This window comes from Schistocerca americana, chromosome 11 (genome assembly GCF_021461395.2).
Source record: "Schistocerca americana isolate TAMUIC-IGC-003095 chromosome 11, iqSchAmer2.1, whole genome shotgun sequence".
Lineage (NCBI taxonomy): Eukaryota > Metazoa > Arthropoda > Insecta > Orthoptera > Acrididae > Schistocerca > Schistocerca americana.
Window position 1 is genome coordinate 24,872,834 of NC_060129.1, and position 17,942 is coordinate 24,890,775.

The following is a 17,942-nucleotide window of genomic DNA, read 5'->3' on the forward strand; positions in this document are numbered from 1 at the left end:
AATGTTTAAATTAACCTTTGATGAGATTAATACATTATGCAGAAAATAAAAACAAAGTAGTGTGGGCCATCATAAAACAGCAAACAGGAAAATGTGGAAGTAAGTATAACAATATAAAGAAAAAATGGGGTGGAATAATACAAAATCCGCAGGAAATGGCAGATTTTGTAAACAACTATTCCTCTGGTATTACAGAGAAGCTGCAGCACAATGTTCCTAAAGCGCAGTATATTCCAGGAATTCCTAATTCATGCACAAGTATACCCTTTACTAAAGGAATATAACCACTATTTTAAATCACAGACCATGACTAACTGCATCCTTAAAAGGTGAATTAATTGTGAGTGATAGACAAACAAGGTACATCAACATATACAAGATTTTTAATGAAGCATGGTTTAGTTATCAAAGGGAAGGAAGTCCTTTACAGAGTTCACAAAAGTAGTACTTGAAACTCCTGACAAGCAGTTCTCAGACTTGTTCTAGGCTTTTGACATAATTGACTATAAAATACTATTTAAAAAGCTAGATGCACTAGGTGTAAGAGAAATGGCACATGAGTGAGTTCAGTCTTACATTGAGACAGAGTGTAAAGGGTAGAGAGAGTATAGACATTGGCTGATAATTTTTTTACTAAAACAATTGTTGCACATGAGAACACTGGAGTTCCTCAGGGTAGTGTATTGGGATACTACATAACAATTACTTTCCTGAGAGTATAATACATGAAGAAAAAGTTCCCTTTGCTAATGACAGTAATATCATGGTCACTTATAACACATCAAAATTTCTTTGGAGAAGGCCAGTGAAATCCTCAATGAGGTTTAAGAATGGGCACTACATGAAAAATTAACAGTGGACCAAAAATGTATGGACTTCAGCATACAGAAGAAAACCAACTCTGACTGAGGATAGTTAATACTCGTAAATCTACAGATTATGTAACAAACAAAGTTATCTAGGAATGAATACTGATTGCCAGCCACTATGGAATGAGCAATTGGAAAAATGAATGTCATCAGCATGTTTTATTCTTAGGATTCTATCATCAGTTTGTAACAGCCAATGTCTTGTGGTAACATTAATCCTATGTATATTCATATTATGGGTATGGGATTCTTTTCTGGGAAATGAATACACAATATATGGGCATAACTTTTAAAATGTAAAAAATTGTCATAAGAATCATAACTAGCAGCTGTAGCTGGGCTTATTATAAAGGAACTATTTAAAACATTGGGTACCCTTACTGCACCAAGCAAGGACACCTACCAATCTGTTACATTCATAGTATTTCACTAATAGAATCATCCAATTATCCATATGCATCTTTGTGTCCTCCCTCCAGTCCACCTGGAAAACCGAGTCAGCATTCCACCATGCTGAGTGGGCTGTTGAACACAGGAGAATGCGAAGACATTAATATCGTGCACTATAAACCATAGCACAAGATTTTCTTGTAAAATCTATCTTACATCTACCAGGGAATAAAATTGTACAGCAAACTGTCCAATGAGATGAAAACTATTAGTAAAAAACATCTTTTGAAGAATGGATCTAAATCGTTCTTTGTAAATACTGCACACCACATAATTAGGGACTACTTAGAGGACTCATAGTAGTGGTTAATTGTGAAAGGGGAAAACTACAACACCTTGTTACTTTACAATGCTTTTACAAGAAAATCTTGTGCTATGGTTTATAGTGCTTGATATTAATGTCTTCTCATTCTCCTGTTTCAACAGCCCACTCACTCAGCATGGTGGAATGCTGACTCGGTTTTCCAGGTGGACTGGAGGGAGGACACGGAGATGCATATGGATTGTAGCGACATCTTTAGGGGCCTGGAGTTAGTTAACAAACTGGAGTTAGTGCAAGGGACACAGTGATAGGTTCATTGTCTAGGAACCATTAGTGGGTTTTCTCAGTGTCTGCAGCTATGACATGCAAAACCAAAAATTATCTGGAGTAAATTGTGTGTAAATCAAAGAACACTGTACAACAGGGTACAACAGAATGAGGCACTGCAGCACTTAGGATACTGCACTCATATTCCAGAGAATGGAATTAGCCCTGTCTGAATACACTGATTTAGGTTTTCTATATTTTTCCTAAATCATTTCAGCTAAAGGCCTGGACAGTTTAAAGCCACAGCCAACCAATGATTTTATCCTCATAAAAGTATACTTATATCTTTTGTGTGTATGTGTAATTTTGATCTTTTCATTTCCACTGTATCATTGAAAAGTGATTCCTGAATGAATGAATGAATGAATGAATTATACTACTACAAGGAGATTCTGATAATTCTGGAATGCTCCCATCAATAGTACACATAAAAATTAAGTTACAATACACGTTAAAACACTAAAAGAATTAAAACTGGCAGCAGAAAACTTAGCTCCAATAAACATAAATGGTGGAATGAATAACGTGATCAGATGATAAGAGATACGATACCAAGCATGAATAAGTCATCAAGATCAAAGATCAGAAGAACACAAATATAGTACTAATAAAAAAGAAAAATAAACAAATCATTAGACAAACAAAACGTAAACTTCTCGAAAGCATCCTAGGAAGGTGAGAAGATAATTTTTTGGGGAAAAAAGTTACAAGGCTACTGGTAGGCATCTCCAAAAACTAAACCATTACATTAATGCCGAGAGATAAATCAGGAATGTTAGCCAATAGTAACCAAGAAAACCCAGAGCTCCACACATGCATTCAACAAAGTTTTATATTATTCTGACCCACTGGAAACATTTCAAGCAAACACTGAACACACTAACTATAATCAACCCAGATCAATAAATTTCCTAACAGTCAATGAACTAGAAGTCACAATTATGGGACTAAAGAATTACAAGGCAGGTAGTGAAGATCTTTTTGTGTATAAATGCAGAAAAATGCAGGAAAATGTAACTATAAATCACTGTCAACATATAATTAAAATCTGGCACAGGGACAAAATTCTGGCACATTGGGCCTCGGAATAATCAATCTAGAATTTGAATAAGGAGAAAAAGGTCAATCAAGATAATTATAAATAACTCTTCTGAACTGCACATACATTTCCCCCTACATAATTTACAACAGGACCAAAAATAGTCTGGAACTGGAATTTCGAGAATAGCAAGGAAGATTTTTTTTAATGCAGAAGCTACTAAGCCAAAGTCTCAGACTGAACTTAATATTGCAGTATTACAAATACAGAAGTAAATGGCTCCTTATCCACCTCACAGATTTTACAAAAGTATATTGTAGTGTTCATGGACACACACAATAAAATGTCCTCACATGGTCTTCATCAGAAAGTTAAAACACACCTCAAGCTAAATTTAACCGGCACAAATTCCAAAGTAAAATTCAAGGGAGAGGAGTCAAAAGACTTTATAATGAAGACTGGTCTGAGAGAAGATGATGGATTATCTCTGCTGCTTTTCAATGTGGCTTTTGATCACATCATCAAAGTTTGGCAAATGGAAATATCTTCTAATTCTAAATCAGAGCAAAACCCTCAATACAAACACACTATAATGAACTACCTAGTGTTTGAAGATGATCTAGGTCTCTTAGCCTTCAGTATGGAAGATGTTCCAGTTAAGATTCTAGAAAATTAAGATTCTGCTCATGGAAACTCTGTGTATAAATAAAGTCTACATGACTGATCAGAAAATTATCCTATTTCTGCAGTTTAAATGCCTGGTTCTAATTATCACTGGCAACCTAACTGAGCAAGTAAAATGGATAACTAAGATCAACAAAATCAAAATAAATAAATAAATGAAGAAATAACATGGTCAGCAGATAACAAAAAATGTTTCTCATTACATACAGAGATCCAACACAATGGAACTTTAACTCTCCAAGAGTCACTTACGCTTGTGGAACTCTGTTCCAAATGAAAAACAGAAAGAGACTTGCTTATCTCCTCAAAACCTAAAGCAGAATCACTGGGACTACAGTAAATGAAAATATATGGCCACAGGACTTTGAAGAACCCTCCTGAATGAAAGTGTTCTACAAGAGATTGAGCCAACTATCAGTACAAAGAAGAAGAAAAGAACCTTTTCTTTCTTTCACATCTTATAACAGCAATAAAACATATTCTTATGACAACATGTAATGAGACATCTGGGAAAGAAAATAGGAGGACAATGGATCGAACAAATCCGTAAGACCTCACAGTAATTGAACTCAGACAATAGATTCTGAGAACAATGATAAAATTAAGAACCTTCTCAAGAATCAAGAATTGTCTGCAGAAATGACACATACTAAGGCTCTAGACGTTTCAGTCACATTAGGAAATTGTGAATGGAAATAATCAAAATATACTGGGTGGACTACAAGGACCAAGCAGTAAAAACTTAGAAAGGGTGAATGTGTAATGTCTAAAGTAGTCCATTGCAACACATCATGGTGATAACACTGTTTTAAAACTTTCTGTCAGATTAAAAGTGTGTGACAAACTATGAAATAAAAGAATCAGGTTAGAACCTAGTCCAACACAAGTTGTCAATATGCCAAGAAGTTTAACTTTCTTACCATTCAGTTACCTGAAAATAAAAGGAACTATTAAAAAATTGAGACACATACATCTACATGTCACAAGCATTACACAATGATTGATCATTCCATTGAAATGAGTATCCATGCATGACTGCACAATATACAGTTGTAGTAAAATTATCACAATAATGTTCAATTTGGACTGAAAGGTGTTTGACATTGTTGACTGTAACCTCAAAAATCTTAATACAAGATCCATTTTGAGAGATATTTCCTTACTTTGTACATTTGATGATATTGTTATTTGGTTTTTCAACAACAGTATGCAGTTGTGTGAAACAACTCAAGGGCAATATGCAATTGTTGGTAAGCTGACTTTTACTTATAAAACAGCAATTCCGAACTTTTCATTTTTATTATTATTTTGTTGCCTGCAAAATCATTATGTTCACTGTTTCTATGCCAGACACATGGGGAAAATGTACTTTAAAGTGTTTATACATGGTGACTATGCAGAAAATATAATACACAACAAGCAATAATGCATGAAACACATATTTTAAAAGCACAAAAGAGAACAGGAAAATTTTAAAAATGTTGCCCAAATATGCTGCTCTACTGATGTAGAAAAATCTGTGCAAACAGAAAGAGAATCATTAAACCTAAAATTCGTTTCTTGTCAGGTGACTCTGGGTGGTCCTAGAGCTTAACAACAGGCCAGTTTATGTAAAGAGATGGTATTTAAAAAGTCATAACCATCCATCATCACTATCAGCAGCAGGCATTTGACATTCACAAGAAACAACTATAATAACTTTACAGTGGACACAGTTTCTAAATCATATCCTGAAAGGTGTTGGATTGCTCAGTCAGCAGACTACTTCCCACAAAAGATAATAGTCCCAATTTTGAGTGCTGGAGCAGCATGCAATTTTTTAGTCTGCCAGCAACATTTACATCATCATGAAGATGGCACTACATTAACTTAGTAACTTTTGTTCTCATATACATGCAGAAATCTGCAACTCTCTGCTGATGACATTATAGTGTACAAGACGTTATCGTGTTTGACTGACTCTAGAAGGATAGAGGGCGAGTCAGACAGAATAGAGGCAACATGAAACTGAACTAGTGCACAAGATCATTGACAGTTGAAGTGAATGCTTGACTTTGGTTTATTGGAAGAATTCTATGAACATGTAGTTCATCTATAAAGAAGACCACATACAGATCACTTGTGCAACCAGATAGTGAGTACTAATCAAAGGTTGGGTTCCCACCAAGTTGGACTAAAGGAAGAAATTGAAGCAACTCAGAGGTGCACTGGTAGATCTGTTACCAGTTGTCTTGATAAACGTAAGAGTATCATGGCAGTGCTCCATAAACTTGAATGGAAATCCCTGGAGGGAAGAAGACATTATTGCTGTAAGACACTACTGAGACAGCCTACATTTGCAACAGACTACAGAATTATTCAACTGGCATCAACATGCATCTTATGCAAGGACTGTGAAGACCAGATAATAGAAATCAGCATTCATACAGAAACACACAGACAGTAGTTTTTTCCCTCATTCCAATTTGCAAGTCGAACAGGTAGGATGTGCAATATGTATATGGAGGAGTTGTACAAAGAAGCACGTTATACGAAAAACATGCTCGAGTTAAGCAAAAAAGTCTTAATTCAAAACAAAATATATTATTTATATATTAACTCATTTATATATTAGACACATTGTTTGTCTAATATCAGAACAAAAATAACTTACTGATAACACACACGATACATGCAATTTGGCTTATGCCCACAGCTAACCAGTTTATTTCTCATCCATACCTGGCTTTCCCAGAAACATTCCTTCCAGTGTATTCATTTCCATATGCTGATTACACTGCCATCTTTGACATCCATCATATACTCCAATTGCCCCATAATCTCTTCGACTCCTCCTGCTGAGTGTAACAAATTACACATTTCCATCAACCCTGGACAAACCCATGTAATAACTATAATAAAACACACTCACACAGCCCATCCACTAGACCTTTACCTAACAATCTACAAAATCAAATCCAGCTCACTGAAACACTAAAATACCACTATGTAACACTAGTTTAAAAAAAACCATCTACTAACCCTCCAAAACAAAATTACTAGCTGCTCTAACATGAAGATTGCATTGCACAGACATCATCCCTGAATACAAGACCACTCTGCACATTCTCACTTATGCAAATGCTACATTGATGTCTGCTTCTCCCACATTACTCCAACCCTGGACAAACCCATGTAATAACTATAATAAAACACACTCACACAGCCCATCCACTAGACCTTTACCTAACAATCTACAAAATCAAATCCAGCTCACTGAAACACTAAAATACCACTATGTAACACTAGATTAAAAAAAAAACATCTACTAACCCTCCAAAACAAAATTACTAGCTGCTCTAACATGAAGATTGCATTGCACAGACATCATCCCTGAATACAAGACCACTCTGCACATTCTCACTTATGCAAATGCTACATTGATGTCTGCTTCTCCCACATTACTCCACTTCCTCAAAATTCTTTAATGAGACATGGTATCTGCTTTGCTTTCCACATTTGACAACATTCTCCCATCCTTATTCTGTACCACCTCCTCAAACAAATAGAACATATTCACTCACTCTACATCTCCCACAAACTGGAGTCCCAACACTCCAAACATGCTCCATCCTTGAGAACTCTGGCTTATTGTTACACTGGTGTCACCATATGTTACCTGTATCTCAACTTTTAGTAATCCACATCCCTCTCCTAGACAATTTCTACTGTGATCATTAAATCATAAAAAGAGATCTAACCATGCAACCATCTGTAATTTAACCCATTTATTCAGTTCCCAAATGAAGGCACAACAGTGTCTCCATCTAACAAATACTATCATTTTGTCATTACAGCATTTCAATTATCAGTATCTTCTCCCATATATATTCTTTTTGTACAAAATTTTATCTACTATATTCTGCATTAAAATTCATGACTTACAAGTACTAGAAGTGCTCAAAACCATCAATAGCACTCAGAAAAATAGATGTTTTCCACTTCATGTCAATTACATCATCACTTTTCAAATTATAAAATTTAGTTTTAGATTTCTTTTTATCAGGAAACCAAAAGCGGAACACTGGCAGCCTCACCCCTGCCAGCTTACTGTTAAACTGAGACTGGAAATACAAAATAAGAGTCCAAAAACTGAAACTCAAACTTTTGAATTTTTGAAAGCTGTTAAATGAGCATGACTACTAGAGATGTAGCTTCTATGATTTGTACTGAGAATATGAAAAAGCAGAGGCAACACAAAGAGGTACCAAATGCTGAAATGTTAAATGTAATTGAACATGAAATCATCTTGTATGCATATTGACATTGCCAATAATGACACTTTTGCTACAAAGTTACATGTCAGCTAAGGAGAAACATCAATTAACAATGGCTACTGCAGTAAGCTGCCAAGCAGTAGTGTTTATCACTAAGATTGGCAGTGACATGATACAAAACACAAGCAGCCCACTCTCTGCAAAGATCTACACATTTAGAATTCAGTAGCTCAGCTACAAAAAACAAGTATTCACACTTAATGTGAAAATACCAAGAAACTATGATACACTGCTATTTATTTATTTCCTCAAAAACAGTAATAATCTTTCTTCAGGGTAACATAAATATAATTTGAGTGTCAAGTCTGCATTTCACAGGACTGAAAGGAACTATCATATCTGGTGATTTCATATTTTATGCGAACACTGGTGTCAAAGCTCAGTATTATCTCTTGTACTGTACCAAGTTCTGTGACATTAGGGGATCAATTATAAAATCTTAAAGTTCAACTCTCATAGACACTACATTAAAAATCTACAGCAAATTTCATATGACGCACTGATGAAATATAACTGCTAAGTTATGAGGGAACAATTTGCAAATGAAAGGGCAGTAACACTGCTAGCACAGGATATTACCACATTCTCAATGCACAGATTCTTAGGTCAGATTTTGCTCATTTGCATTTAAATTTTATTTTGTTGATTTTTCTCTGGCACATTGTGAAGGCCACAGGTGAACTTGATAATATTTGCACAAGTGTTCTCTCACAAAAGAGATACAATATCTGAAAGTGAAAAATTACTGAGGTTTTACAATACAAAGGCAGCAAAGACCTTACTGTGTGCACATATATGAACATAATTAAACGCTCTGAAAAGCTTTACTTTAATATTACTGTTTCATCATTCAAACCATTCAACTGAGGGAATAAATATGTTTCTTCATGTTAATAAGCAATTAGATGGAAGGAATATGGCAATATTAAATGCCTTCTACCTGTTACTATTAATAATATTAGTTTTTCTCAAGTAAAAATATCTTGACATTTTGAAAGAATTGTAGAACACTCTGCTTAATCCCTCCACTCCCAAAAGTGTGTAAAATTGTTCTTATGACTTATCAAGAGCAACCATTCGGAATTTTGCTGCAGTAGTTTATGAAATCCGTCATCATTGCTTGTTCATTAATTCTGTGTCTATATTGCAACTTTTGATAAGAATTACTGTCCCTAATTACCTCACATTCAAAGTTCTGGTGTGCAATATGACAAGGTGCTGATGTTTCATCTAGTGTCATCACAACACTGCCATGGGCTGTTTTGCAATGTAAAACTGCATTAATCCTGAGGGTGAATCTACCTTTGGGCAAAAAATGACCACTCACTTCAAAGTCTTGATGAAAAAAAAAAAGGATTCAGTTTCAACATTACATAACTACCACTTATCAGTATTAGATTTAAATATTTTCCCTGTGAACAAGGCAAAGTTTGAGACATTTCATTAAAAGCAAATGCTTTCATGATATTTCCACTATCTCCAAAGACAAAAAGTTATATTAACCGAATTTCCCTTTGATTTTCATATGCTTTGTACTTTTATTGTTGTCAATTACAGGAAAAAGTCTATGAAAGTGGTCATACAGAATGCATATGGAGGATAACGGAAGAATCAGGAATAGATATGAAGCTGATCAGGCTTACTAGAATGTGCACTGACCAAAATAAACATAATGTGAAGGTTGAAGGCAAGGCATCTGAATGTTTTACAGTGGCGACTGATGTCAAACAGGGAGTCTGCATCTCCTGCAACCTATTTAACTTTGGTATTGGAAAAGGCCATAAAATAGTCTGTCATCAATTGGAAGATGTGTAAATGTAGGATGTCAAGTGAAACAGTTGGCATCTGCCGATGACATTTTCATTATACAGGAGAAAGATGAACTAACACAAACTAAAAATCTACATAGGAGGCAGATAAAGTGGGTCTGAGAATCAATCAGGAAAAACTGTGTGTGCAAGTAACAAGAAACAATAAAGAGAAAGTGGAAGAATCACTGGCAATAAAAGAGTGGTGTCACAAGGCTTAGGCCTGTCCCACCCCTCATTAAATCGACCAAGACTTATAGGAATAATTGTAAAAACAGTTATTATTATTATGTTCTTTAAGTTTGTTTTTGGGTTTTCAGAAATACTGCGGGAAGAAAGTTTATTTATGTTGAAGATAACGTGGAAGATGTTGCCCAACAATCACCACGAAAGTTTGACGTAGCGGCAAGTGGGTAAGGAATAAAATGAATGCTGCAAACTACCGTGAGCCATGGAAGAGCCTGGGCTGCGAGGGTGTCAAGCTTCCTAGGTCGTTGTTGGACAACGTCAAAGGAAGAGATATTCTGCTCTCTCTTTGTAAACAGATCGATCGAGTCTTGAAAGGTTCATGTAAAATGTATAGGCAGGTGACACATTAGGTGAGACCCAATGGCTGTAATACTTCCACAGTTATTAAAAAGTTGTTAAATGGCAAAACCAATAGTTCATCATTTATACAGATAAAAGGTAGTATAGGAAAGGAAGAGTTGCGGCGTCAGAACCAAAAGTGATACATCACTCAGCAACAAAGGAGGACGTAAACAGCGGGCGTTACGTGGTGAAAATGAACAAGATACAATCTGCAAAAAGGTGTCTCTTCTCAATGGACAAACTATTCAGTTGCAAACTACTAAAAAAAAAACCCCTCAGCATTTATGCAACAATTGTGCGATTGGTATAAATGTATGGGACTGAAACATGGACATTGAGCTAGATGATACGAGATAAAAATTATGACTTCTGGAAAAAAGATGTTAAGAAAATCTTTGAACTTGTGTCTGGAAATAGAATTTTTAGAAGAAGGAAAAACACAGAAATCAGCACATGATAACTTAGAAACATAACTAATTTAATATTTTCCATATTTGTATAATACATGAAAGGATAGTGACAATCTACAATTAAAATACTTATGGTTAGAAATACAGTGTCTTTATATTAAAAGATAACAAGTGGTAGTACCAGTCAGCTACAACAGACATACAGTTAGAAAGTATCGTATAAGTGATACAAGTTACTTAGAACACTGTGAGACCATCATAACTGTAGTAGCCAGCAGAAAGATCGCGGGAGGCGCACATCAGCACGGCGCGTCATGGACAGTAGTTGCCGCAAGTAAAGTCTCGTCCACCAGAGGGCACGCGAGAATTCGGCTGCGCCCTCTGCCGGTGGAACAACAACTACTCAGGCAGCACGGGCTGTGCCCAATCAGTTTCACATCTGGCAAGCCTAACGGACAGTTCCCGGTCTACACAATGTAAAGTGCGATGGGCAACGAGAATCGTGTTAATACACAATTGGCAATGAGTAGGATCATTCTTTTGCATGTTGCATTGTTGTTCTGGTTTCGCAGCTTATCCTTGGCATGGAGGATTTAGTGCGGGTTTTGGTTGAGCAGCAGACGGAGCTCCTGGCAACCATGAAATAAGCGCTTCGGGCGTTGCTCTCCATGCAGTCTGCTCCAGCGCCATGCCCTCCTCCCTTTCCCCTATATCATGAGATGGCGGAGGATTGGGACGCATATGAACATCGCCTTCAGCAGCATTCCCAGGCATTTCATGTTGCCGATGCGGAGGTATGTCGTGCTCTTTTCTTTTCTTGGATATCTCCATCGCTGCATCAAGTTTTGCGGCTGCTAGTGCCATTGCAGGAACCCTTGTCCTTGTCTTTTGACGCATTGTGTTCATTGCTGTCTTCATATTATCGCCACCGCACGCATGTTGCGGCAGCTAGGGTCGAGTTCTATCAGTGCAAGAAACAGCCCCAGCAGTCTAACCGGGCATGGGCCGCTACCCTGCACGGTCTTAGTCACAATTGTCATTTTGTCACGGAGCAGTCGCGAGAGTCGTTTGACCACGTTATGTTGCGAGATGTCATTGTTCGTTTGGCCCCTGATAGGGAGGTCCGGCAACAGGCCCTGCAGTTGGAAGATCCTTCCCTTGAGGAAGTCCTGTCCATTGCTCAATCGTATGAAGTCTCTCACGCCGCAGGTCAACAGCTGGAAGCGTGGTGCGACGTAGCGGTGGTTCAGGGCGGTACGGCAGCGTCCACTGTGTCCGGGGTGGGCGACGTACGAGCGGTACAATCCGGCCGCTCCCACTCCCGCACGGCGCGTAAACAAAGTTCTGGCCGCCAGCCCCTGTTACCGTCCTGTGCGTCGTGCTATATACATCACGATCGGTCAGAGTGCCCCCCAAGCGTTGGGCCATTTGTCGCAAATGTAATAAAAAAGGACACATTGCTAAAGCTTGCCGCTCAGCCTCAAAAGAATCGAAGGAAGCAGGTACAGAGGACATGGACGCTGACATTCAGGAAGTTTCATCGGGCCAGGCTCCTGACGCATCGGCACACAAACTCTTTATCAAGGTGTCGGTTCAGTTGGACCGATTACAACTGCAAGTAGATATGGGCGCGGCAGTTTCCTTGTTGAATGCACAAACTTACTGCGATCTTGGGTCACCCCCGTTGGCGCCAGTTTACCGGCATGTCTGCGGTTATGGTAAACAGTTCATTTCCCTACTGGGTCAATTCACTACCAATGTTACTTACAAATCAATCACTCAGCCTCTTACTTCTATTGTTGTCAGTGATGCGAGCTCTGCTAATCTTTTTGGATTGGATACCTTTCAAGCTTTCGGTTTTTCTATCACAGACAACATACAGTTGGTCTCCGAAGATGTTCCGTATCAATCATTGGAATCTTTGACCTCTGACTTTAAGGACATCTTTGAAGAGGGCCTGGGGTGTGTGTCAGACTTTGAAGCTCACTTAACATTGAAGGCATCGGCTCGCCTGTGTTTTCTACGCGCGAGGCACATCCCCTTGCCTCTCCATCCTCAGGTAAAAGCAGAGGTAGACCAGCTGACAGACCTTGGGGTCATTCTTCCCATTTCTTCTAGTGAGTGGGCTTCGCCCCTCGTTATTGTCAGGAAACCCTCGGGAAAATTATGTCTTTGTGGTGATTTCAAGGCCACCATTAATTCCCAATTGGTGGTGGACACCTGTCTCTTGCCTCGTTCTGATGAATTGCTCTCCGCTGTGGCGGGAGGCCAATATTTTTCGAAAATCGATCTTTCGGAGGCTTATCATCAGATACCACTTGATGAGGGCTCCAAACGGCTGGTGGTCGTGAACAACCCGTTTGGCCTTTACCAATACCAGCGTTGGCCTTCGGAATATTCAGGGCCCGGCAATATTTGAGCATTATCTTGAGCACATCACGTCGACAATCCCTCATTGTATTAATTACCTGGACGACATGATTGTCACAGGCCACAGCACGAAGGAACACTTGCACAACCTTCGAACCCTCTTTCTCAAATTCAGGTCCGTGGGCCTGCATTGCAACCTGTGTAGTCGAACTTCTTCCAACCGTCCATTGAGTATGTGGGCTACACTATCTCTCGGCACGGTGTCCAGCCGCTAGGAAGTTTGGTCCAAGGTATCGTCGACCTGCCGCGGCCCACTTTGCTGAATGAATTACAAGCTCTTTTAGGCAAGATTTCCCATTACCACCGGTTCATTCCCAGGGCTTCCGCCATAGCCTGCCCCCTGTACTGCCTTCTGTGCAAGGGTGTTCCTTTTGATTGGTCGCCTGCATGTGAGCGAGCATTCACCTCGTTGAAGGGCCTCCTCACGTCAGCACCTTGTTTGGCTACTTTTGACCCCAACAAGCTGTTGGTCCTGGCTACAGATGCTTCGCAGTATGGGGTGGGGGCTTTCCTCGTCCATCGCAATGCGGATGGCTCCGAGCAGCCACTGGCGTTTGCGTCTAAAACTCTTAGTCCCGTGCAGGCCCATTACTCCCAGGTGGAAAAAGAGGCTTTGGCCATTGTCTACGCTGTTACCAAGTTTCACCCTTTCTTGTATGGCACGAAGTTTCAGTTAATCACTGACCATAAGCCATTAATATCGTTATTTGGCCCTGCCTCTCAGATTCCGGATAGGGCAGCCCACAGGCTGCAGTGCTGGGCTTTGTTCCTCTCTAAGTACCATTATGACATTCATTTTCGCACTACAGGACAGCATGCCAATGCCGACGCTCTTTCCCATCTTCCGGTGGGCCCGTATCCTAAGTTCGATCGGGAGGAGGTTATGTGTTTTCATTTGGATGTGGCGTCCCGCCAAGTGGTTGATGGCTTCCCAATCACTAGTTCTAGAATCGGCAGGGAAACGGCAGCAGACCCGATTCTCCGGCAAGTAGTTCACCTCATTCAGCAGGGGTGGTCGTCCCGACCGCCAGGCTGGGCATCGGACCCTCTTCGTAATTATTTTGTTCTATGAGACTGCCTCTCAGTCTTGGAAGGAGTTCTCCTTCTGGCTACCGATGATACAGCTCCTCACGTGCTTGTTCCTGCAAGTTTGCAAAGGGAGGTCCTCATGTTATTACATGAGGGGCACTGGGGTGTTTCCCGTACTAAAACCTTGGCTGGAAGACCTGTGTACTGGCCCTGTATTGACAGAGAAATTGAGCACTTGGTGGCTGCCTGTTCCCAGTGTGCGAGCCAACAGGCGTCTCCCAGGTCAGCGTTCTCTTCATGGCTGCCTGCAACCCTGGCATGGGAACGTGTTCACATAGATTTTGCGGGCCCGTTTCTCAATGGCTTTTGGCTCATTGTCATTGATGCTTATTCCTTATTCCCATATGTGGTTCGTTACTCCTCAACCACTTCAGAAGTTGCAATCCAGGCACTCGCAAAAATCTTTTCTGTGGAAGGTCTGCCAGACACCCTGGTATCGCAGAATGGACCTCAGTTTATTTCGCAGACCTTCCAGGATTTTTGTAGGCGCTTCGGTATTCGGCACATTTGCTCTCCCCCCTTTCATCAACAATCAAATGGGGAAGCCGAGCGCATGTTGCGCACATTTAAGACGCAGATGAAAAAGTATGTGCACGAATTTCCTGTGGAGGAGGTGTTGACGTTTTTCCCGACGGCATACCAGACCACACCGATGGGAGAACGCAGCTCCGCAGAGCTCCTCCACGGGCACCAACCTAGGACTCCAGCCTGGTCCTCACCAGTCTTCGCAAAACAGGATACCCGGTTTTCCATCAAGTATGTGGGTCTGGGAACGTGGGTTTGGTCACAATCCACGTTGGATACCGGTGGTGGTCCTGTGTCGCTATGGCCGCTGGCTCTATACCTTGAAGGCGGGGGACCGCGAGGTTCGTTGTCACCAAAATCAGCTATGTCCACGTTTGGGCACCCACCCTCCAACCCCTCAGTTGCCGGCTTCCCCATTGCTGGCACCTATGCTGTTTTCTCAGGGGACGCTACTGCCCCTCCCACCTGTGACTCTACCACACTGCGATGGTTCTCAGCCTTGGCGGCCTCCAGTAGCTCCAGCACCGGCATTGCTGTCATTAGAGATGCCCCAGTGAGAGCCGGCCCCCCTCGCAGGCCCGGTTTCTCAGGAGGCTGGTTCGCCTGTGGTCGTGCCTTCCGTCATCCCTGCCACTGGGTATTGCCCCTCCCAAGGTGGAACGAGATCTAGAGTTCAACAGCTTGTCACCCGTTCTGTCCTGGGCTCCGGTAGTGGGACGACGGGGGCCTCTTCGTGTGGATCACTTCCAACCGTATTCGAAGGTTCTGGCTCGAGGGTTGGCAGATCCCCCGCCGACCCCAGCATTCCAATGGACATGGAGGTCATTGCTACTGCACGACGCTCCACCTTCCGACGCAGTGGATCACCTTGGCTTCACCCTCCGAAGGAGGCAGAGTGCAGTAGCCACCAGAAAGATCGCGGGAGGCGCACATCAGCACGGCGCGTCAAGGACAGTAGTTGCTGCAAGTAAAGTCCCATCCACCAGAGGACACGCGAGAATTTGGCAGCGCCCTCTGCCGGCAGAACAACAACTCAGGCAGCATGGGTGGTGCCCAATCAGTTACACAATGTGAAGTGCGATGGACAACGTGAATCGTTTTAATACAATAACTTTTTCAGATCTGAAGATGACACTTTAACTTGCTGAAACTAGTTATATATATTGTAATCCGGGCAAATAAACTTCTCTAGTAAAAAGATTATGTTATTCAAATGCAGATATCATTCTTCTGCTGACAATGTCAGGTAACCATATTGTAGTAATTCTGCCCGTCAGCAAAAAAGAGTAGTAGTGGAAAGCTGTCTTAGCTACATCTGTCAGTAATATAAGGTGGATATGCTTGTCATTATTAGTGTGATGTACTGACACGATGTTTGGAGATATCACAATCACAATAGAGCCATTAAATGTATATATGCAGGTGGCACAATGTAACTAAAACACTTAATATATATCAACTTAACTACTACTCCTCTTCCACAGAGGAATTACTGAATTTGCAATAATAATACAATGTGTGTGTGTGTGTGGGGGGGGGGGGGGGGGGGTTGCGTGCACGTTTACTTGCGTGCGTGTGCATGCACCCTCGTGTGTTGAGGAGGGGGGCAGGGGAGAGAGCTAAGTATAAATCATTAAACCATGGTATGTAAAAAAAAACTAACTTAAAGCAATCATGTAAGTAGTGAGTATGGTGCCATATTTTTCAGTGGGAGACTGTATTATACATGTAGAACTGTTTCATTCCACATCATAGCAATATATTGCTATTGGGATATGTGAAATGTGATAATAATTAACAAACAATCATGCACTTCATATTGGTTTTGACAGAATATTGTGAGTAATTATTAGAATTAAATTAACTATTATGGATATAAATGAATACACATCAGTTTTTATGGCTATGAAGTTTTAGTTCTCATGGACCACACACATCAACCCAAGCCAAGCATCTGACTTTCTCCAAGGCGTACAATCTTGGCAGGGTTTTTGTCAATGTGGAACATTGCCAGCCCCTACTTAGAATTTTTCAACTGTCACAAGCATGGAAAAAGTGTCGGCAAATATTGACTACCTCAGAGGGTAAGTAATGCAGTGCTGTCCTATATGACACAAGCAGGTTTTTGGATCCTGGGGAAGCTGCACATATACACTGATGGCAATGACTAATCCAGTGAAATGAAGCTTTTGTAAGCATCAGTTAGCAGTCTTGTGAAGAGTGTTAGGCATTTCTCTGATTAATATTTATGTAAACATACATTGTAAGGTCTTGATTATGACTGCATGTCTATTCAGGCAAAGTACTTTTGAAGAACAGATATTTTTACTTCCACAAAGTGAATAAGAGTCAGAAAATCTCTCTCCATCGAACAAGCAAGTTGACAGTAGTTTCAAGAGGAGGAAGAGGAGGAGGAGGAAGAGGAGGAGAGTAGTGTTTGACGTGCTGTTGACAACGAGGCCATTAGAGACAGAGCACAAGCTCGGATTAGGGAAGGATGGGGAAGGAAATCGGCCATGCCCTTTCAAAGGAACCATCCTGGTATTTACCTGGAACGATTTAGGGAAATCACGGAAAACCTAAATCAGGGTGGCCGGAGACAAGTTTGAACCGTCGTCCTCCTGAATGCGAGTACAGTGTGCTAACCACTGCGCCACCTCGCTCGCTAGTAGTTTCAAGAACCAGCCAGGTTATATGTGTGGGTGAAAAAGCTTTCAAAATGATCACAATTGCACAAATGATGAGCACTGGTCCTAGTGTCTGGTGACAGTAACAACCTCGACATTACACACTCATATTAAGATATTTAACATACAGTTGACTAAACTTCTAAAAAAAAATGTTGGTTATGTTTTGATACAACTAATTGCATCATCCAAAACAAACTGAACTACCATAAAACTTGCACAAGGTGGGTTCCAAGACAGCTTGCCATTCATCACTCAGAACAGAAATTTTGTGTTTGCAAAAATCCTTTGAATAGTGTAGGTGATGCACTTTTTAACAAAATTTTAGTGTGTGATCAAATATGGCTACATCAGTCCAAAGTGTTAACACACATTTTGGAAACATCCTGAATCATCTATTTGTATGAAATTCAAAATGCAATCATCAGCTGATGAGGCCATACTAATCATCTTGT

General features: G+C 40.4%; 1 protein-coding gene across 7 annotated transcripts in view; it reads right to left on the reverse strand.

Annotated features, from left to right (window-relative positions):
- The window catches only part of LOC124553829, a 286,889-nt gene that overhangs the window by 63,660 nt on the left and 205,287 nt on the right, over positions 1–17,942 (reverse strand). For 5 of the 7 annotated variants that reach the window (XM_047127821.1, XM_047127815.1, XM_047127816.1 and 2 more), the window contains one exon: positions 6,353–6,468. The exons of 1 other annotated variant lie outside the window; for it this stretch is intronic. In XM_047127821.1, the coding sequence (XP_046983777.1) occupies positions 6,427–6,468 (42 nt within the window). In that variant the 3' untranslated portion in view covers positions 6,353–6,426. The remainder of the gene's footprint in view (positions 1–6,352; positions 6,469–17,942) is intronic. One more of the 7 variants, XM_047127819.1, reaches the window with a different exon arrangement.